The 22,150-nt window shown below is 34.2% G+C and overlaps 1 protein-coding gene across 3 annotated transcripts in view; it reads left to right on the top strand.

Moving 5' to 3' along the window:
- Positions 1 to 22,150, top strand: part of HSPA4L (heat shock protein family A (Hsp70) member 4 like) — a 49,548-nt gene that overhangs the window by 12,808 nt on the left and 14,590 nt on the right. For 2 of the 3 annotated variants that reach the window (XM_029941164.1, XM_029941157.1), the window contains exons 4-14: positions 1,541 to 1,681; positions 3,308 to 3,430; positions 4,710 to 4,809; positions 5,156 to 5,289; positions 8,444 to 8,688; positions 8,838 to 8,914; positions 9,540 to 9,691; positions 10,452 to 10,558; positions 13,344 to 13,477; positions 15,294 to 15,493; positions 20,711 to 20,809. In XM_029941164.1, the coding sequence (XP_029797024.1) occupies positions 1,541 to 1,681; positions 3,308 to 3,430; positions 4,710 to 4,809; positions 5,156 to 5,289; positions 8,444 to 8,688; positions 8,838 to 8,914; positions 9,540 to 9,691; positions 10,452 to 10,558; positions 13,344 to 13,477; positions 15,294 to 15,493; positions 20,711 to 20,809 (1,512 nt within the window). The remainder of the gene's footprint in view (positions 1 to 1,540; positions 1,682 to 3,307; positions 3,431 to 4,709; positions 4,810 to 5,155; positions 5,290 to 8,443; positions 8,689 to 8,837; positions 8,915 to 9,539; positions 9,692 to 10,451; positions 10,559 to 13,343; positions 13,478 to 15,293; positions 15,494 to 20,710; positions 20,810 to 22,150) is intronic. The other variant, XM_029941160.1, reaches the window with a different exon arrangement.

Here is a 22,150-nt window from a genome sequence, read left to right as displayed (position 1 = left end):
AAAAGGCCTTTTTTAATTGTGAAGTTCGGGTGTTGCTACCGAATGAGACCACTTTTTCCCTGTATGGTCACTTTTCTATGAGGTATCCTGTCTACTGTATATACTTCAATAAGTAAGTGATGTTTTATTGGGAAAAGAAGGTACGAAAGATGGAAGAACTAATTTCTAGAGTAACCCAGTGTAGCTACTTTACATGGAATCAGTTTAAGTATTCCTATTTCTAGGTTGGAAGTGTTAATAAGTAGAACATTTACTTTTAAAATTCCTTATTATGGGTTCATTTTCCTTTTACTTTATTTCCCTAAACCAAAAGCCCTTAACAATTACTCCGTAACATTTCAATGTATACCTGGGTCATCTTTTCCTCGTAAAATAACTTTGTTTAATGGGACTTTTTTTCCTCATGACATTGTAGGAGTAATTAACTCATTTATCTAGGAATTTTTGCTTAAGATTTTTGTCAAGGTTGTTTTCTAATTGGCCTGTATATGAAAATGTTTATCTTCTCTTCCACTTTCATACTGTCTGTAAACAAATGTTGAGTTTGTGTCAAAATGACTTCTTCACTAAAGTTTACATTTCGTATTCTGTTTGATTTTGTAAGTTTATGATTCATAATCAGAGTCTCTGAAGAAAGCAAACTAAAGTTATTCCTGTAATGAGACCAACATGGTAGTGAGCATCCTGTAGCATTTATCTGATAATTGAAGAGCAAGATCTATTTAGCTTTAACTAAGAGGATGACAACTGGATCTCAGTAGTATTCTGTAGTTTAAACTACATGTTCTAGTTAAGAAAAAATTACTTTCCTAAAATATAAGCCATTTACACATTAAGGTTGCATCATGCCTCTATAGAAGGAGTTTAAATTTATTAGCCTAGGAGCAATTCTCAACAATGAGGAATTTCACAAAGAACTAGATAATGAGAAGAAAAGAAAAATGGTGCAGTAAGGAAGATAGTTTAAATAAAAACACAGTAATGAAAGTAGAAGGAAGAGAAATCAAAAGTACTAATTCACTATAGGAAAAGTGTTGAGGAAACCATAGAGATGAAGTTATAGATTGATTTTCACTGTATTACTTGAAAAGCTTTACACTTTTGTTCTTTCTTTTTTGAAAACATTACTTTTGAGCCTACATTCGTAGGATAGGATAATTTGAGGGGCAATAATCAAGATGCATACATTCTTTTAAAAGTTTTTTTTTAATTTTGTTCTTGAGAGAGCATGAGTTGGGGAAGAGGGGCTCAGGGAGAGAGAATCGTAAGGAGCCCAATGCAGGATTCAGTCACACAACCCTGGGATCATGACCTGAGTGGAAATCAAGAGTCAGACGCTCAACCAACTGAGCCATCCAGGCACCAGTAAGGTGCATACATTCTTATTATATAATTTTACTAATAGCTGCAAGCCAGATAAATGAATGATTGTGTGTAATTCTAAACTTAAATGTGTAGAATTGGTGGTTTTAAAGCATAGCATAGTGTTTATTTTGCATTCATTAAGTTATTGATAAGTAAAACTGTTTACTATCAACAGATAGTCACGAATGTAAGAAATACAATTCATGGCTTCAAAAAGCTTCATGGGCGATCATTTGATGATCCCATTGTGCAAACTGAAAGGATCAGGCTTCCTTATGAGCTGCAGAAGATGCCTAATGGAAGTGCAGGAGTTAAGGTAAGCCTTATATTCCCAGAGTACAAATATACTTAAATTCAAGAAAACAAAATATTTTCTATACTTTTAATTTAACTTTTTTCCTCTGGATGCAGTACACACGTACCAAAATATAGACAGTTTTTATAGAAAGCACCAGTGAGTGCACAAAAATTCTGATTAGATAATCTTTCAAATCCAGACAATACTTTTATTGTCAAGGAAAAATGATTATTATTTGGAGAACTTTTAGAAGTGAACTGCTTTCAGTTCCAACCAATAAAGGCCAGAGGCATAAGTGATTTAGAAAAGTAGACCCCAAATCTATTTTAATTGTTTAATTAATGCAGACTTCTTCAAAGTAAGAGAGGGATTCTTCGTTTTTAATTCTATATCCCAAGACCGTAAGTTACAGATTGGTTAACAAAAACATGTTTCTGTTGATTTTTCAAAAACTAACAGTATACCTCAAAACACAGAGTTACCATGTGACCCAGCATTTTCACTTTTAGGTTTATACACCAGACAATTGAATGATATGTGCACACAAAAACTTGTACATGATTATTCACAATAATATTATAATATATATATTATATATATATTCATATATATATATTATATATTATCATATATAATATATATATATGAATATAAATTCATAATAGCCAAAAATCACACAGTCCAAGGGTTTATCAGCTGTTGAGTGGATAAAAAAAATGTAGTACCTATACAGTGGAATACTATTTAGACAACTTTTTCCTCTGTAACTGTAGTTATTATATGGATTCCAAGGTAACTTGGTATTGCTTATAAATTTATTGATGATGATTATTAAAGGGTTTGATTATTTGGAGCACACATCTTCCAGTATTCCTTTGTAAGCACTATAAAGTTTCCTTTTGTGTGCTTAAATGCAACCTACTCTTAAACCTGTGTATAGGATGAAGTAGTTATTTGGTCTAAAAAAAAAATCTTGATATTTCATATATACATCTCTAATATTTAATTTTATTTCCTAATATTTAATTGTTATTCCCAGAAACTTTGGAATAATACATACTTTATCTTTTATATAAGTTTATTTCTTTTGAGAGAGAGAGAGAAATCCCAAGTAGGCTTCACACTGTCAGTGCAGAGTCAAGCATGGAGCTCAAACTCAACTGTGAGATCATGACCTGAGCCAGAAGCAAGAGTCAGATGCTCAACTGACTGAGCCACCCAAGCCTCCCCCTTGTATTTATTTTTTTTAATAAGAAATTTTCTTTTTCCTTGCTTTCTCTAAAATATGACTAAAGCTTTTATTTTAAACCCAGGAAGAGTTCTGACTTTCAAAAGAAAGATTATTTGATCTTTTTCTTATTATGTGCTTGGAAAGGGAATGATAAAAATTGCTTTTGTGAGAGGTGGGGATCTAACACAGGAAGACATTTTTGAAAACAATTTGGTCAATATAATGTGTAAGGCACTTGAGCTTTAGAAATGAGAGGTGTAATAGGGGAATAATTTTTTTCAGAAAAATAACTTCTTTGGCCAAAGACTGCCTTTTTTCACTTTTGTCTGTCCATCATGTATAGAATCGATGATGACAAAAATACATGTTGGATGAATAAATGACTTAATAAATATCTCAACTTGTGGTTTTAGGTGCGGTACCTAGAAGAAGAGAGACCTTTTGCAATTGAGCAAGTCACTGGAATGCTGTTGGCCAAACTTAAAGAGACTTCAGAAAATGCTTTGAAGAAACCAGTGGCCGACTGTGTGATTTCAGTAAGTTTTATTTCAATAGTGAGTACTTTTAAATCACACTTTCCAATATATTGTTATGTTGAAATATTTTTCTTCCCTTTGCTTTACTCTTTCTGATCTTGTTTAGTAAATCATCCAAATCCATTTTTATTTTTATGTTTAAAAAAGCCCTCTTTATTTGTCAGAAGGATAATACCAAAATTAGGATAAACAAGTTTACTGAATATCAGGTTCTTTTTTTGTTGTTAATAGGAGTTAAATGAAATTTCTAACTTCATAAAGCAATAAAATTGGAAACAATTTACTTAAAATTGGAAGAGCCCCAAGTCATTTTGTACATGAGTATACTTAATTAGCTTCTTAGAAATCTGTAGACAAAAATCAAAGTGCTTCTTATTTGATAGAATTATGTAAATTTTTTTTTTTTTAACATTTACTTATTTATTTTGAGAGACGCAGAGCAAGCAAGGGTGGGCTAGCAAGAGAGGGAGAGAGAGAATCCCAAGCAGGTTCTGAGGTGTCATTGTAGAGCCCAGCACAGAGTTTGACCTAACAAACCGTGAGATCATGAGCCAAAATCAAGAGTCAGATACTTAACCAACTGAGCCACCCAGAAACCCCTAGAACTATGTAAATCTTAACTATAAATTTAAGTCTCAGTTTATTTTTTAATAGAAATACACTTAATGTTTTTTTCTGATTTTAAAAGAAACCTATGTTCCTTATAAGTCCCCCATAGTATCGTTTTCCCCATCTTTTGAGATCATAGCCACTGTAAACGTTTGGGTATTCTTCTGAGTAGCCTATACCTACACAAATATCATGCTACACATGTCCTTTCTTCTCATGTAGTGTAGATACTGTTTCATAACAATTCATCTGCCTGGTTCTAACAGCTGTGTAGAATTCCATTATATGGATTTACCTGATGTATTTAGCCAATCTCATTTTAATAGTCTTGGGTTTTCAGTCTTTCACTGTTAAAGATGAACCAACTTTTTTTTTTTTTCATAGAGCAGACCAACACAAGAAGGACTTAGATGAACATATTTTGGAAACTGCATTATTCTTATCATCTTATTAATTGCTTTAAATTTGTGTTCATAGTTTAAGTCAACACTTTATGGTATAGACATTGCTAAACTTAGAAAGAAACTAGTTTTTTTTCCTTGTTTATTTAATTAGAACACCATTCTTTGCTGTAAAGTGTACATGATTTTTAGAGCAGTTACATTTTTAATTGATGAAATGTTTAAAATCTGTTATATCAAACTAATATATTAGTGTTTTAAAATGCCAGATTCCTAGCTTTTTCACTGATGCTGAGAGAAGATCTGTGATGGCTGCAGCCCAGGTTGCAGGTTTAAATTGTTTAAGGTTGATGAACGAAACTACTGCAGGTGAGCACTTTGGAATTTAAAAATAACTGTCAGAAAAATACTGTTCTAGTTTTTTCTAATTAATATAAAATATTTTCTTTTAACTCTGTTATGTACTAGTTCCTGTAACCTTTTGTTTAGGAGTACAATATTTTGGCAGAAGTTAAACGTGTCTTACATGCACAATAAGAAGCATTTATTTTATAGAGTTATGGGTAGAAAAGAAAAATTATGAAAAGTTAATTTACTTTGAAATTAATAATTTATATTATTCTGTGTGTTAAAGTGCAGTATTAAAGTGTCTTATCTCTTGTTTTCCAAGTGATTGCTATCTTGATATTAACCTAATTTCTTTGTTCTTACACAGTTGCGCTAGCATATGGAATTTATAAACAGGATCTTCCACCATTAGATGAGAAACCAAGAAATGTAGTATTTATTGATATGGGACATTCTGCCTACCAGGTCTCAGTTTGTGCTTTTAACAAAGGAAAACTTAAAGTAAGTAAATAAATGATTGGCTATATATAAGTTTAATGGTTAAGAGCATGTAAGACTATATAGAGTTTAATGCGTGGGTTTAAATCCTGGTTCTGCCACTTAAAACCCATGACCTAGAGCAAGTTACTAAGCTCCTTAAATCTCAAACTCTGCACCTAGGATAATACCAGTAGTTACCACACAATTTTTGAAGACAAGTGAGTTAATGTATATAAAATGCTATAGCAGATCTGTAATATGTATTGGTGATTTTTATTGTCAGGGTGTTAAGTCACCTGGAAGGGAGCATTAAGTACACCCTGTCCATAAATGTACTGAGGAAACATTTTCTTTTTTTTAATTTCATTTTTTTAATAGTTTATTGTCAAATTGGTTTTTATATAACACCCAGTGCTTCTCCCCACAAGTGCCCCCCACCATGACCATCACCCTCTCCCTCCCTCCCCCTCCCCCTTCAGTCCATGGTTCGTTTTCAGTATTCACTAGTCTCCCTGATCTGAGTCCCTCGCTCTCCCCCACTCTCTTTCCCTCTTCCTTGGTCTCTCCTGCCAGGTCTCTCCTGTTAGACCTATGAATACAAACATGGTATCTATCCTTCTCTGCCTGACTTATTTCGCTTAGCATGACACCCTCAAGGTCCATGGACTTTGCTACAAATGGCCAGATTTCATTCTTTCTCATTGCCATGTAGTACTCCATTGTATATATATACCACATCTTCTTGATCCACTCATCAGGTGATGGACATTTAGGTTTTTTTCCATGTTTTGGCTATTGTTGACATTGCTGCTATGAACACTGGGGTACATGTGCCCCTATGCATCAGCACTTCTGTATCCCCTGGGTAAATCCCGAGCAGTGTTGTTGCTGGGTCATAAAGGAGTTCTATGGATAGTTTTTTGAGGAGTCTCCACACTGTTTTCCAGAGCGGCTGCACCAGTTTACATTGCCACCAACAGTGTAGGAGGGTGCCCGTCTCTCCACACCCTCACCAGCATCTACAGTCTCTTGATTTGTTCATTTAGCCACTCTGACTGGCGTGAGGTTGTATCTCAGTGTGGTTTTGATTTGAATTTCCCTGATGATGAGTGATGCTGAGCATCCTTTCATGTGCCTCCTGGCCATCTGCATGTCCTCTTTGAAGAAGTGTCTGTTCATGTCTTCTGCCCATTTCTTCACTGGATCATTCATTTTTCGTGTATGGAGTTTAGTGAGCTCCTTGTATATTTTGGATACTAGCCCTTTATCTGATATCCCATTTGCCACTATCTTTTCCCATTCTGTCGGTTGCCTGTTAGTTTTTTTGATTGTTTCCTTTGCCTTGCAGAAGCTTTTTATCTTGATGAGGTCCCAGTAGTTCATTTTTGTTCTTGATTCCCTTGCCTTTGGGGATGTGTCGAGGAAGAAATTGCTGCAATTGAGGTCTAGGAGGCTATTGAGGAAACATTTTCTAAAATGATTCTCTTTGCTTTTATAAACCTTCCTATCCAAGAGTTCTAATCATAAGTTTCTTTAGTGTGGCATTGTTTACTTCTAGTGCTTATCATTTTATAGTTTGTATTTATTTTTTAAATGTTTATTTTTTGAAAGAGAATGTGCACGCACACAAGCGGAGAAGGGGCAGAGAGAGAGAGAGACAGGATCCTAAGTGGGCTCTTCACTGACAGCAGAGAGCCGTATGCGGGCTTGAACTTAAAAACTGTGAGATCTTAACCTGAGCTGAAGTTGGATGCTAACCCAGCTGAGCCAGCCACCAGGCACCCCTGTATTTGATTTTATATTCATTTTTACATTGATTATCTTAATCATATGTATGTTGTCTCTCTCATTCACATGTGTAAAATTCACTTAGAAGATGAACTGCTTTGGGTTATCCAACACCTTTTGAGCCTTTTGTCATAGTTTATAGTAACATCCTTGTAATTAGAAAACTCAAGGGAAATGAGTCATAATGAATATAGGGTAGTTTTCTGTAAGTTAGCTTAATCTTTGGTATTTAGTCTTGAAACTTAACTTAAGAACATTCTCTTTCCTTTTTAGTGGATACCTTAGAGTAGCCGTACTGTGTCCCTTCTGTCCAGGAGAATGCAGATTGGTACTAGTCACGTACCAACACAGTTTTGGATTTAAGTCAGAGTAGTACAGTACCTAGTGAGAAGTCTGTCTATGAATTCTCCATGCTAGTCTGTGGGATGACCATTCAGTCATTACACTTAACATCCTTCTATAGGGCTTACTGTTGTTCTCACATATGTTCTCACATATGCTTGTGAGAAAAACCTGATGAACCACACCAGCAGTGGGGTTCTATTTTTTTTTTTTTTTAACTAGTGACTAGTGTAAATAGGCATTTTTGCCCTCTACCTTCAGGAGAGCAAATAGATGTCTTGCTCCTTTGTTTTCAGTAGCTAGTGTTGAAGTTCTATGACTTGTCTGCTCCCCTTCCATCCGCTATATTATGTTATGTTATATTATTATATAAAATTCCTGTCTCTCTTTTTTTCTGTTTTATATTGGTCTTTCATGTATTCTTTTGTTCCCTCTATATTTTTATAAAAATGGCCTTTTTTTAAATAGTAGTCAGAAAGCCTAATTCCTGACCTGTAAACTACTAATTGTAGTATTTTAGATTTAATCTTTTTTTTTTCTTTTTAAGATTTATTTTTAAGTAATCTCTACATTCAGTTTGGGGCTTGAACTCACAGCCCTAAGATCAGGAGGCAGGCACTCCTAGATTGAATCTTTGGCTTGGCTTTTCTTAGCTGTTTTGTTATGGTTACATGCTTAGGACTATTTCTTTGCAATCTTAAATGTGGTTTTTGGCTACCTGTTCAGGGCCATTGTAGAACCAACAGATGCGAGATAATGAAATTTTAATTATTGTAATAACTCAGTTATTTGAGAAATAGAATTAATTATAATTAAAATATATGGAACTACAAACTAAAGCAGATAGATAATTCAGAGTGGATGAGTATGTTGGCTAAATATAAGTGAAGATTAGTATGTGGTAGCAAGTTTTGTCAGCTTTGTGATTTTTGACAAGTTCTTTGGCTTTAATTTTACTTTAATTTTAAAAGGTGTTTTCTTTCTGGTTTTTGTCTTTTTGAAAACATATTTCTGAAAATTCAGTTCTGGTGTTTTGATTAAACAGGTCTTGGCTACCACCTTTGATCCATATTTGGGTGGCAGGAACTTTGATGAGGCTTTAGTAGACTACTTCTGTGAGGAGTTCAAGACCAAATATAAGATAAATGTGAAAGAAAATTCTCGGGCCTTACTGCGCTTATATCAGGAATGTGAAAAACTGAAGAAGCTAATGAGTGCAAATGCATCAGATCTTCCACTGAACATCGAGTGTTTCATGAATGACCTTGATGTTTCTAGTAAAATGAACAGGTACCATGTATGTTTCCAATTTAAATAAAGTGTTGGCATATTACTGTATATTTAGATCATGCCTGATCTTTTTTTCATTCTGTTATTTTAGAAGATATACTTGAGTTTTATATCCCAAAATGATGAATTTTATTTCATTTTTCCCCCAGGGCTCAGTTTGAACAATTATGTGCTTCCCTCTTTACCAGGGTTGAACCACCATTAAAAGCAGTAATGGAACAAGCTAGTAAGTGTAAATTACTAGACTAACCATCAAAATTATATTATGGTGTTAACTTATTTTAATGGGGTAGGAAATGGGAAAAACAATTAAAACTTAATTTGTTTTTTGAAGATTTGGATTTCTGATTTTAGAGAGGGAGATTGTAACTTCCTCAGAGTAATGGCACTGTGAATTTGGGCTTGTGAGAGCAACTCCTGGTTCGTGTTCTTGTTTGTATCATAAGACTAATAATACTAGTTATATTTGGCATTGTTTATGTGTAAGCATATAGTGAAGTCTAAGATGTAAATAAAATGTAGAAAGAGGACGTGATTGCTTTTTGTTAAGGTTTTTGGTAATCAGTACCTTCTGTGGGTATTTGTGAGGTGGAAGTTAGAAAATTGAAGAGCCTGTGAGGTTCTTAATGTCACTCTGTCATCTGGACCAAGTGCAGTGCCTGACCCATAGGTAATTACTATTTATTAAACTTTGCCTTTTTCCAAAATTTGTTTTTATCTTCTTTTCCATTTAGTCTTGTTTTGAGCAAATAAGACACCCACTTTTTAAAAAAAGTACTTTTCAAGGCCTTTTGTTCATATTTTGTAAAGATTGTCTTATTCTTCGCAATTAAAAATATTTTGTTTTCCAGACTTGCAACGTGAAGACATCAGTAGTATAGAAATTGTAGGGGGAGCAACACGAATTCCTGCAGTGAAAGAACAAATCACTAAGTTCTTTCTTAAAGACATAAGTACCACATTAAATGCCGATGAAGCTGTTGCAAGAGGATGTGCATTACAGGTATGATTATTAATCCTTTTTTTTAGAATGCAAATTTTGCCAGAAATGTGGTGATAGGCCTAAAAGGACCTTTTATCTGTTCCAACCATTTGTCAGGCTAAAAATAAATTGAAATTATTTCTAAGTCAGGCAGAGAAGGACATATGTTTTCACTCATAAGTGTAACAGGAGAAACTTAGCAGAGGACCACAGAGGAGGGGAAGGGGGGAAAAATAGTTGGGGAGGAGGAGGGAGGCAAACCATGAGAGACTCTTGAATACTGAGAACAAACTGAGGGCTGAAGGGGGAGGGGGAGAAGGAAGGGAAGGTGGGTGATGGGCATGGAGGAGGGCACTTGTTGGGATGAGCACTGGGTGTTCCATGGAAACCAACTTGGCAATAAACTGTAAAAGAAAAAAATAACAATAAAAAAATAAAAATAAATTGAAACTGTTTCTGATAAATAAGTCTTATATCTTTCCAATTTATGTTTTTAAGCTCTCCTAGGACAATATGTCTGTACTTAGTGCAAAACCATTTACTTTATGGATTCTTGTAATTATTCCCATTTAAAATTCTTTTTTGAGATTTAAAAATATTTTATATTTTTGTAAGGTCATAAAGAGTACTCTGACACTTGTAAATTTTAACTAGCTGTTACCAAAAGACAATTTTTAAAATATAATTTCATTACAAGGACTTTATTAAGCAGTTCAGTCGGGATAGCCTACAGTATGTTTTGTGTTTGTTGATTTAAATATGGTATACATCTTGTTTTCAGTGTGCGATTCTTTCACCAGCATTTAAAGTGCGTGAGTTTTCTATAACAGACGTTGTTCCCTATTCAATCACGTTAAGATGGAAGACCACTTTTGAAGATGGAGCCGGGTAAGTTACTTTTAAGGCCTTGGTCAGAGCTTGTTGTAAGTAACCAGTTTAACTTAGTTTTCTAAACTAGAGGAATTTACATTTTTAATACTCTTCAATAAAATGTTAGAAGAAAGGAACTATATAAAGTAATATATAATCTATAAACCATTATGGCATATTTTTAATTAGTATTTTATTATAAGGTAAATCATTCTTTCAAATAAATGTCAATATGGAAATATAAAAATTTAAAAACCTGCATCTGCCATACCCCAACTGCTACTTAGCATATTTTACAGAGGTAACTATTGTTAATAGCTAGGCTTTTATCTTTCTAGTCATTTTCTTTGACTATCCAAAAATAAAGCATGTACTCTGTTAACATATACATGATCATCTCTGTGTCTCCAGTGAAACTTCTTTTTTTTTTAATGTTTATTTATTTTTGAGAGAGACACAGAGTGTGAGTGGGAGAGGGTCAGAGAGAGAGAGAGACACAGAATCAGAAGCAGCCTCCAGGCTCTGAGCTGTCAGCACAGAGCCTGAGTCCAACGCCAGGCTCAAACCCATGAACCATGAGATTATGACCTAAAATGAAGTCGGCCTCTTAACTGACTGAGCCACCCAGGCACCCTGAAACTTGGTTTTTAAAATGTTACTTATTACTTTTCCATGCCAATAGTGACTATTTTCTCAGCAATTGTATGTGCCATAATTTGACCAATACACTCTGAAGTCCTCTGTTTTTTCCCTGTTTCAGTCAGTGCCAATAGGAACATCCTTGTACATGTCTTCTTGTTTAGTTGTGTTTGGTGTATCTGTAAGATAACTGTCTAAGACTAAAATTGACCCAAAGGATATGAACACGTTTTTCATTAAAAGGATTATACTAATTTATATTCCTTTTAACATTGCTGGGATTGTCTGTTACAGCATTTTTTCTCCTATACTTTTAAAAGTAAAATCCTGAAAGTGGAAAGAAGTACTTTGTTATTGGATTTGTATTTCTGACTATTGTGAGCCACAATCTTTTCATGCTTTTTTTATTGACATTTATGTTTCATTTTCCATGAAGTGGCCAGGATTTAAATAGCTTGCTTCCCTACCAAAATAAAAATTTGTGTTTCAAATAATTCATTTGACTACTTTTCAGACATATAATTTATAAAATAAACCTGTATTTAGATTTTGAAGTTGCTTTTCAACTTTTGTCCTGTGCTATGTATATTCCCACCCCTCAGAAACTAAAAATTTTGCACAAGTTCTAAAAATACAAATTATGAATCTGATCTGAATGTTTTGCAGAAAATTGAAATGGCATGTATTAATGTCAATTTTGAGGCAAGAAATGCTGTTCTTTAAAGTTAGTTTCAGGGGCGCCTGACTGGCTCAGTCAGAGCAATGCGACTCTGGATCTTGGGATTGTGAGATTGAACCCCATGTTGAGTGTAGAGATTACTTAAATCAATAAATACTTAAAAGTTAACTTCAGTTAAAGATACAGTGATCCAGAAAAAAATTATGTAAGAAACCTATGGAGGGGTTGAATTGAAAAGTAAACCTATCCTAGTGATTACTGTAAGAAAGTAGAGGTGCCTGGGTGGCTCAGTTGGTAAAGCATCTGACTTCATTCAGCTCAGGTTACGATCTCCTGGTTCATGGATTTGAGCCCCACGTTGGGCTCTGTGCTGAAAGCTCATAGTCTGGAGCCTGCTTCGAATTCTGCGTCTCCTCCTCCTCCTCTGCTTTTGCTCTGTCTCTCAAAAAGGAAACAAACAAAAAAACTTAAAACAAAAAAAAAGTAAAAGATAAATTAGGTCCTTGAAAACTAGGATAAAGGGAAAGGGCCATGAATGTGGGATTTTCAAACCTCATAATGAATAGGGTGACAATATAGTATTTTAGAATGAGTTTCTGGGCTACTAAAAACCAAATATTTATAAGCCATTTCTGTTACACTATTTAAGGAATAGGAGTTGTTATGTAGGTTTTAAAACTTCCTCTAACAGGAGGAAATACTATAAAGGACATTATTATATCATTTGTAAAAATTGGAATATGGATTGTATGTTAAACTATCAGTGTTGATTTATAAAGTTGACAGCTGTACTGTGATTATTTTAGAGCAGATCCCTATTAGGAAATACACACTAAAGTATTTAGGCATAAAGAGCCTTATTGTATGTTAATACCCTCCATTGGTTCAGAAAAAAATGCACCTATACAGAGTGTGTTGAAGAAACAAATGGAATAAAATGCTAACAGTAGTAAATCTAGGCAAAAGATATACAGGTGTCCCTTGGTCCTTGTCCTGTTATTTGTTTTGTTTTGTTTCCCCCCCCCAGCCCCCCTAAAACACACATGTGCGCGCGTGCACACACACACACACACACACACACACACACACACTTTTATTTAGAAATAATTTCAAACTTCCAGACCAGAGCAAAAATAATAAAAGGTTACATATAACAAGTATTTTGGAAACTAATGAATGGCATTTGATCCACATATGTGAGCAAAAAAACTAGTTCCTGTTCTTGGCCTCACAATATACCTAATCTATTACTTTCTCTTAATAAGATAGGATTGCCTGTTTTACTATGACAGACATTTTAAAAACTTGGAGCCGTAGACCTGCCGAAATGCATGCTCATAGCCAAACCAGTAATTCTTTTTCTTTAAATTTGTACATAGAGGTCTTCACAGTTGCTGCTTTTGAATTAGGAATGACTTAGATTTTATAACTAGAGTCATAGGTTATTTTCTATTTGTTTTGAACTGTTTTCCCACTCCATTTCAGGGAATGTGAAGTATTCTGTAAGAACCATCCTGCTCCATTCTCAAAAGTCATTACTTTCCACAAGAAGGAACCATTTGAACTAGAAGCATTTTATACTAATTTACATGAAGTGCCTTATCCTGATCCAAGAATTGGTAAGAGAACTCAAGAAAAAAATTTCATAAACTTTTACTTTTTGTAAATATGTCAATATTTTAATCAAGGAAGTAAATAAATTGATATTTGAGCTAAGCACTAGATTTTTGAGAAAGATATCCTTTTTCTAAACCTGCACTTTTAATGCTCACAGTATTTCTGGAATAACAGCAAGTTTTGAGTATTTTTTAATTCATTTTTACTTCTGTATTTAAAATGCTCTGTAATCTGCCTGAAAGGTTTGGGTGAGGGCTATTTTTTATGGAAAACTCCATAGTAAGTTGAAACTGTGCTGCCAGACTGTATATTCTGACACTAAATTTATGCTCCCTGGCAACAACAAGAATGAGTATCATTGGAGCAATACAAGTGAGAATCAGAGAGCGTAACTTCCGTTTTAGTTAAGTAATCTTTTCCAGAGATACAAAACAAGTATGATTTTTATAACATTTAAAAGAGAAGGAATCATTTGTTTTAAAATTTTTTATATGCTGTTTTTATTCATAGGCTAGAAAGGGAACGATATGAATATTTCAAATATGTTAGTTAAAGCAGTAAAAATAAATTACTAAAGGTGGAATTCGTTTGCTAGGGCTTCTATAACAAAATACCACAAACTTAGTGGCTTAAACAGTAGAATTGTTTCCAGTTCTAGAAGCTTCAAGTATGAAATCAGAGTGTTGACAGGGTTCCTTCTGAGGGCTGTGAGGGAAGGATCTGTTCCAGGCTCCTCTCCTTGGTTTTTAGATGGTCATCCTCATGTTCACATGACATTCTCCCTGTATGCGTATCTGTCTCCAAATAAGGATACCAGTCATTGGATTCAAATCCACCCTGATGATCTCATTTTAACTTGATTACCTCTATTTAGACCCTGTCTTCCAAATAAGGTCACCTTCTAAGGTACTTGAGAGTAGGATTTCATATTAATGTGAAAATGGGAGTCTCAATTCAACCTGTAACAAAGATCAACCAGATTTTTTAGTTCTCAATTTTTCTACCTAGTATTTTCTTTCTACTATGGTAATCAATATATATGACAGATTTTTCAAAATAAAACATATCTTAAAGTGAAAAGTTAATATCTCTGTAGGTATTAATGTCTGAGTAACTTAGCAATTTTGCTATAGGGGAAAATTTTTTTAAATGGCTTTATTTATGAATTACCAAGATGATTGTGGTTTTTCAAAGCTTATAGCCAAAGTCTGATGTCCATTTGGTTTTCAAACTCAAGTTGAATTGTTATTTTGGTTTTAGAATAGGAATATTATAAAATATCTAAAAGTCAGATTTTCCTTGGTTGAAATTCCAGTTTACCTTTGTCCTAGCATTGAAGATTTTGGACAGGCTACTTAACCTTTTCTGAAACTTAGTATTAAGTTTATTAAGCTATTAAAAAAAAAGTGATCTAGGGTCAGTGCTTTTCCCACAGTAATTAATCTGGATGTGACAATTTGTGATGATAAACTTTTGTCCTGTACTATATATATTCCCACCCTTAAGAAACTAAAAATTTTGCACAAATTCTAAAAATACAAATTATGAATCTGATCTGAATGTTTTGCAGAACATTAAAATGGCGTGTATTAATGTGAAAAATAAAAATTTAAAAACCTGCATCTGCCATACCCCAACTGCTACTTAGCATATTTAACAGAAGTAACTATTGTTAATAGCTAGGCTTATATCTTTCTAGTCATTTTGACTATCCAAAAATTTGCCAGCATCAAAGACATGATAGTCAAATTATTGAATGAATGAATGAATAAGTTAATCAGAGACCCATGTACTGATGAAAGCTCTTTTTTCCTGAAGGGAACTTCACTATTCAGAATGTTTTTCCGCAGTCTGATGGTGATAGTTCCAAAGTGAAGGTTAAAGTTCGTGTTAACATCCATGGAATCTTCAGTGTGGCCAGTGCATCAGTAATTGAGAAGCAAAACGTAGAAGGGGATCACAATGATGCTCCTATGGAGACAGAATCTTCATTTAAGAATGAAAGCAAAGATGATGTGGTATGTAGAAATCCTATTGCAAGGTTCCTCGAATATTTTTTGTAGTTTGAAGGGGTGCTTGGGCGGTTCAGCTCAAATCATATCTCACAGTTTTGTGAGTTCCAACCCTGCATTGGGCTCTGTGTTGACGATTCTCTCTCTCCTTCCCTCTTTGACCCTCCCCTACTCATGTTTTCTCTGTCTCTCTCAAAATAAACTTTAAAAAATGAAAAATGAAATACTATATATAGTTTCTTAATCATAACTTAGACCTTAATAATCAAAAATAATAATCTGAGGTTTTGCTCTAAAGTTCTGTTGTAGGGATCAGTATATAGACTTTTTTAAAATAAAAGCATCAAAGAATAATTTTAAATGCTCTACATCTTGCACATTTTAAACCCTTAAGAGATTTTGCATCTTTTAATAGCCTTATATGAAACACATTTATGGGTTTGTAGTCCTCTTTCCTAAATTCTTCTTTATTTCCATTAAAAACATGTATTATGGTTAGCTTTTTAGCTTACAGATAAAACCAGTTCAGACTGATGAATTTTGAGCTATGCACATATCTATTTTTAGATTGATAAAGCATGTGCTTAATAAAGAATTTTTCTGGGCATAGGGGTATCTGGCAGTTGAACAGAAGAGTGTACTGTACATTTTCAGTAATAATACAGACTTGACAGTTAATTTCTTTTTGAAAGAGTTATGTGACCCTAACACTATATTCACTCTTGGTGTACTATAGATGCAGGATTTGTAGGTGAACATAATTATATTCTATTATATAGAGACTTTATCTTTTTATATGTATACTAAGTAATTTTTAATAGCATTTGGTTTTTTTCAACTATAATTGGAGATCTGCCCTAGATTTTTGTGTGTTTGTGCATATTAGGAATGGATTTTGTGGGGCACCTGGGTGGCTCAGTCGGTTAACCATCTGACTTTGGCCTGTGAGATTTGTAAGTTCGAGCCCTGTATTGGGCTCTGTGCTGACAGCTCAGAGCTTGGAGCCTGCTTTGGATTCTGGGTCTTCCTCTTTCTTTCTCTGCCCCTCCCCCACTCATGCTATCTGTCTCTCTTTCTCTCTCAAAAATAAATAAAAACATTAAAAAAAGAATGGATTTTGTTTTGTTAAATTTCAAGACCATTTTTCTCTTTCGTGGAGGTTAGCTTTTCATCTGTTTTTATTAATTAGTCTAATATCATCCACATTGATCAGAATTCTACTCTTTAAAGTACCTAATTTAAGGATCGTAGCATTTTCTTTCTTCTTCCCATGTATTACTTTGCTATTACATCCTTCCTTGAATTGGAGAGAAAGAAATGTCCTAATCTGTTAGTGAAGATACAGTCAATTTTTTATAAATTAATACAAGAATAATAGGTGAAAAGTTAGTTTTCTTAATTATAGTTCACAGTAATTTTCAGACATATAAAAGTTAGCTTTCTTAATTGTAGTTCACAATAATTTAAGTCAGACATTAATTTTAATCCATTAAGATTTATTTTTACTAATATTGAGAGCACTCTGTATGCCTCTAGGTTGAATTTTTCATAACCATTTCTATTTTCTTTACCTCTGCTGAGACCTTTAGTTTTCTCTACATAGCTATTCTTGGGACTAAAAACAATAATATGGCACCCATTTTTTTCTGCCTCCTCTAGGGTTTTTATGCTTTTATTTTGTCTATGAGCTTTAAGGTTAGTTAATCTGTCCTTGGGAATAATCTGGATATGGACTGGGGTGCCTGGGTGGCTCAGTCATTTGAGCGACCGATGTCTGCTCAGGTTGTGATCTCAGTTTGCGGGTTCAGGCCCACATCAGGCTCTGTGCTGACAGCTAGCTCAGAGCCTGGAGCCTGCTTCGGATTCTGTGTCTCCTTCTCTTTCTGCCCATATGCTGTTCATGCTCTGTCTCTCAATAATAAATGTAAAAATAAATAAATAAATAAATAAATAAATAAATCTGGATGTGGACTTAAAGGACTCAGCCCTAAATAAAGGAATGAAACAATGACATCTGCTTTAGCTACTCAGAGACTTACTACTTGCTTATTAAGAATGTTTTGCCGCCTTCTTCTTCCAGTTCTGTGTCTCCTTCTCTCTCTGCCCCTCCCCTGCTTATGCTCTGTCTCTCTCTGTATCAAAAATAAATTTTAAAAAAATGTTTTGCCTTATTGGAACATTTCCAAGTAGCTGATGTTCCCACATAGGGATTTCTTCTAGATAAGTAGATGTTCCTAAATACTCCTTCTACAGTGTACGTAATCACGGAAGAAGAAAGGTTAACATTACGGATCCTGTCCTTAGTGTTACTGGCAAGCACGTTCTCCTTTTAAATCCCTACCATAGCTGATAAAGTAGGTATTGAATAAATGTGTTTATTTCCAAACCATTGCTAACAAGAGGTGAGTATCCTATGTAGAGAACATCCTATATACTGTATTTCTTAATGGTTCTAGCTAAGATTTTTTTTCCTTAACTTTGTATTTAGAAGTTTAAAACCATAAGGCTTACATTCCATTATAAAGTCTTTTGTCCCCTCCTCCCCAAAAATATGAGTCAATTCAGAGTAGACTTTGGAAGCTAATTGTTTCAGTTTTGGAGGAGAAAATAAGAGGGTTTTTACTCTACCTCAGCTGCTGACACTGCTGACTCTGATGTAAAGAAACCCAGTGAGCTGAAGCAGCAGGAGTCTTTTTTGTTTTTGTTCACATGAGTTAATTTATAAAATTAGGGGCCTCATTTTTTCATTAAAAATTAAGATAGCTTGGATTTTCCTGAGATATAATAACAGATTGCGAACTTTAATATAAAGATGTGTCAGAAAATTAAATTGATACTTGGTGTATGCTAATTAATACATGGTCATCTTAAGTTATCACAGCCTAGGCTTTATTACAAAATCAGAGATCAGAAAGACTTTATGCTATTCATTGTACTACTATACCTTGATTTTACTATTCCCCAATTGTTGGCCATTTGAGTAGTTCATCTTTTTATTTTTTTGAAAATATCTAATTACTTATACATATAAGTATCTATTACTTATACACAGGGCACTGTTATAGGCACAGAGGATACAGTGGTAAGCAAAGAAGAAAAGGTCCCCCATCCATCTGTAACTTACATTCTAGTGGAAAGACAGGCTAGAAGCAACAAGACACCGCATAAAAGAAATTAAAGGGGGTGGGGGTGGGGGTGGGAAATGCAAAGTGGGAATTAACTGTTTGACAGTGATGAGGGAAGCCCCCTGTGAGGAAGAACTGGGGAGTCAGCCTGAAGGATGAAAAGGCAGTTTGAAGATAGTAGGTAGTTGTCTGGGTAGACTGAAAAACAAGTAAAAAGACCCTGAGGCTGGAAGCTCCTTTTTGTATTCTTTGTTGTAACAGATACAAGGATAGTTGATAAATGAGAGATAGGAGTGGAGAGAGTGGCCAGAAAAAAAATTTAAGAAGATAGATCAAAGGGCAAATCAGATCAAGCCTTTACAGTTCATGAAAATGGTTATGGATTTTATTCTTAAGTGCTTTTCATTGAGCAAATAACTAGAAGCACTAAAATGTGTGTTTGGATATAGCAGTGAACAGATAAACGATCTCAACGCTCATGAAATTTACTGTTTAGAGAAGCCAGAGTCTAGAGGCACTTCCTTTATTTAATTTCCCCACTATGAATGATATTCCTATGAACCTTCTTAAATCATTTTAAAAGGTTAACAAATTATTCTCACATTAACTGTGAGATGCATAGTTTTCCGCTTTTTAGTATATCTGAAGTGAGGGAGGTCTGGCAAAGGCTGTCGTTCACTTGCTGTTGCTGATGGTAGTAATCGTGACGCAGTTCTCATCACCTGTACGTGTGTGAACTTGGTTGCTGGTCCCAGTGGCATGACTAGGCAGCTGCATCCCCTTGACATTTCCATCAACAAATTGTTTAAAAATCACTCAAGGAAGGAATTCTCTGGGTTGTTGTCTAAAAACCATCTGCTGACTCCTTTTGGTAAGATAAAACTCTGTGATGGAACTTGTAGAACAGGTATCAGCAGCTTATAAGGAAATACTACAGACTGTAGATAGACCAAACCTTTTTTAAACTAAAGCTGGGACACTAATGCCTTTGATGGCACAGAGGAAAATATTGTGTAGACAAATACATTGACAACTGAATTTATTTGAAAGAGTTGGATTGTGAATGTGAAGTTTTAGAAACACCATAACCACTTTACATGGTTTATCCTTCAGAGATATATTCACAATAGAAGAGTTCTTTGAATAAGTATAAAGTAAAAATGCTAAGTGATCAACCATTTTGGCCACTTAATTGGCAGCGTATTTTTCTTACTATATGAAATGGAGTTAACAGTGTATTTGTGTCTTACTATATTACCCCAACTCACCACTATCACTTTTTTCACCTCTTTTCAATCAGGTGGGAGAAACTGTACAGTTGAAGGTGGCTAGGGGTCAAGTGGGGGTGGAATATCAGAAGTAATTGACCTTTTAGCTACAAAGATGCTGGTATAAATTACCTCCCAACTTATTTTTCTCTTTGGCACCAATAAGCATTTATTAACAATCGCCTTCTGGGTATTTTGTATTTATTAGAAAACTGAAATCATACTGATTCCTGAATTCCAAGCTTTCTTCTTTTTAGGAGGATGTAAATAAGGTTAAAAAGGGTTTACCAGGTAGTCTATTTTGACAGTCTCCTTTGTTGAGAATTTGTCTTTGACATTAAAAAATCTTTCAGATTTTATTATAATAATTCGGAGACATCTATTTTGACAGTTTCAATGTATTTAATATTTTACTACATTTAAAAGTATAATTGTATTTAGTAATACACATATTTTATCTTTATTTTCTCATATTTGTAAACACGTTTCATGTAAACATGTTTTATGCCAAGTTTAATGTTATTTTTTTATAAGCTTATGTTTGTGGCTTTTGGTGGTGAATTTACCTTGAGAACAATTTTCCATTTATTTTGCAGTTATTTGCCTACAAGGTGAATGAAACTATTCATTCACATTGCATCAAATAAGTTGTTTTATTTTACTATCTGTTTATTTGTATTTATCCTTATTTGAAAAGCAACCTTCTACTTTACTATGTTCACACTTTTCAAAGCAGGTTTGAACTCTAAGATGCTGTTTATTTAAAAAAAAAAAAGAAGAAGAATAAGGAAGACACTATAAATATTACCAATTACATATTTTCTTTCCAGGATAAAATGCAAGTTGACCAAGAAGAAGGAGGGCATCAAAAATGCCATGCTGAACACACCCCAGAAGAGGAAATTGATCATACAGGAACTAAAACAAAAGTGTGTTTTACTGTTTTTATGGTAGTGTCTTTGAGATTGATACTTGAAGTTGATGTAATCACTTTATAATGCATGCTTTTAATAAACTTGCTATTATATTTTTTTACTTTTTTACACTTGCTATTTTAAATCTTAGCTGTAGAAAAGTATAGAAATACAGAGAGTAAATACAATTCGATGAGTTTTATAGAGGATTTTTAAAAGAATGAACCCTAACAATAGAAGTAAAATTGTCTCTTTTGTAGGAAAGAAGATGTGTTTGCAGTAACTTTTTGTCTTCCTAAATAACATATAATCCCAGAAAAATAGGAAATGGAATAAGTTAAATGAAAACTTAAATTGGCATAATGTTGCATCTCAAAATTAACCATGATAAGCATTTTGCTACGTATTATAAAATATTTTGCTTTGTGCAAAAATATTTTTGAAAGTAAAAATTTTAAGAGTAACTTTTTTATTGAGAGCCATTATTTTTTTTAATGCTTCTCCTTTTTTTAAATTTTTTAATGCCTTTTATTTATTTTTTGAGAGGAAGAGACGGTGCGAGCAGGGGAGGGTCAGAGAGAGGGAGACACAGAATCTGAAGACAGGCTCCAGGCTCTGAGCTAGCTGTCAGCACAGAGCCTTATGTGGGGCTCGAACCCACAAACTGCGAGATCATGACCTGAACCAAGGTCGGATGCTTAACCGACTGAGCCACCCAGGCGCCACAAGAGAGCCACTATTCTATAAAACAGTCATTGCTGATAAAAGGGAGAGACCATGATCCAGTCACACAGTTGAATGTATTCTAAATATCATCAACAGATTTTTCTAAACTGAGAAGAATTTAACCTATGTTAGTTAGTTGTATAGATTTTTTTCCAGAGGTTCTAAAGATTCCATTTTAAATCCTGTGCTCTCAAGTAATTTACAAACTGAAATCCATTTTTCTAGATTTTTTTAATTTACCTTATTTTTTAATATAACCTTGTCAAGTTAGCTAACATACAGTGTATACAGTGTGCTCCTGGTTTTGGGGTATATTCCCATGATTCATTGCTTACATACAATATCCAGTGCTCATCCCAACAAGTGCCCTCCTCAGTGCCCATCATCTGTTTCCCCCTCTCCCTGACCGCCCCCCATCAACCCTCAGTACTCTGTATTTAAAGAGTCTGTTATGGTTTGCCTCTCTCTCTCTGTTTGAACCAGTTTTTCCCCCTCCCTTCCGCCATGGTCTTGTTAAGTTCCTCAGATTCCACATCTGAGTGAAAACATGATGTACCTGATTTTTTTTGCTTTAATTAACAGCTTGAGATATAGTTTACATACCATATAATCAGTCCATTCAAGTGTACA

The sequence above is a fragment of the Suricata suricatta genome, chromosome 1 (assembly GCF_006229205.1).
Source record: "Suricata suricatta isolate VVHF042 chromosome 1, meerkat_22Aug2017_6uvM2_HiC, whole genome shotgun sequence".
NCBI classification, from domain to species: Eukaryota; Metazoa; Chordata; class Mammalia; order Carnivora; family Herpestidae; genus Suricata; species Suricata suricatta.
This window is presented reverse-complemented; position numbering and strand designations above follow the sequence as displayed.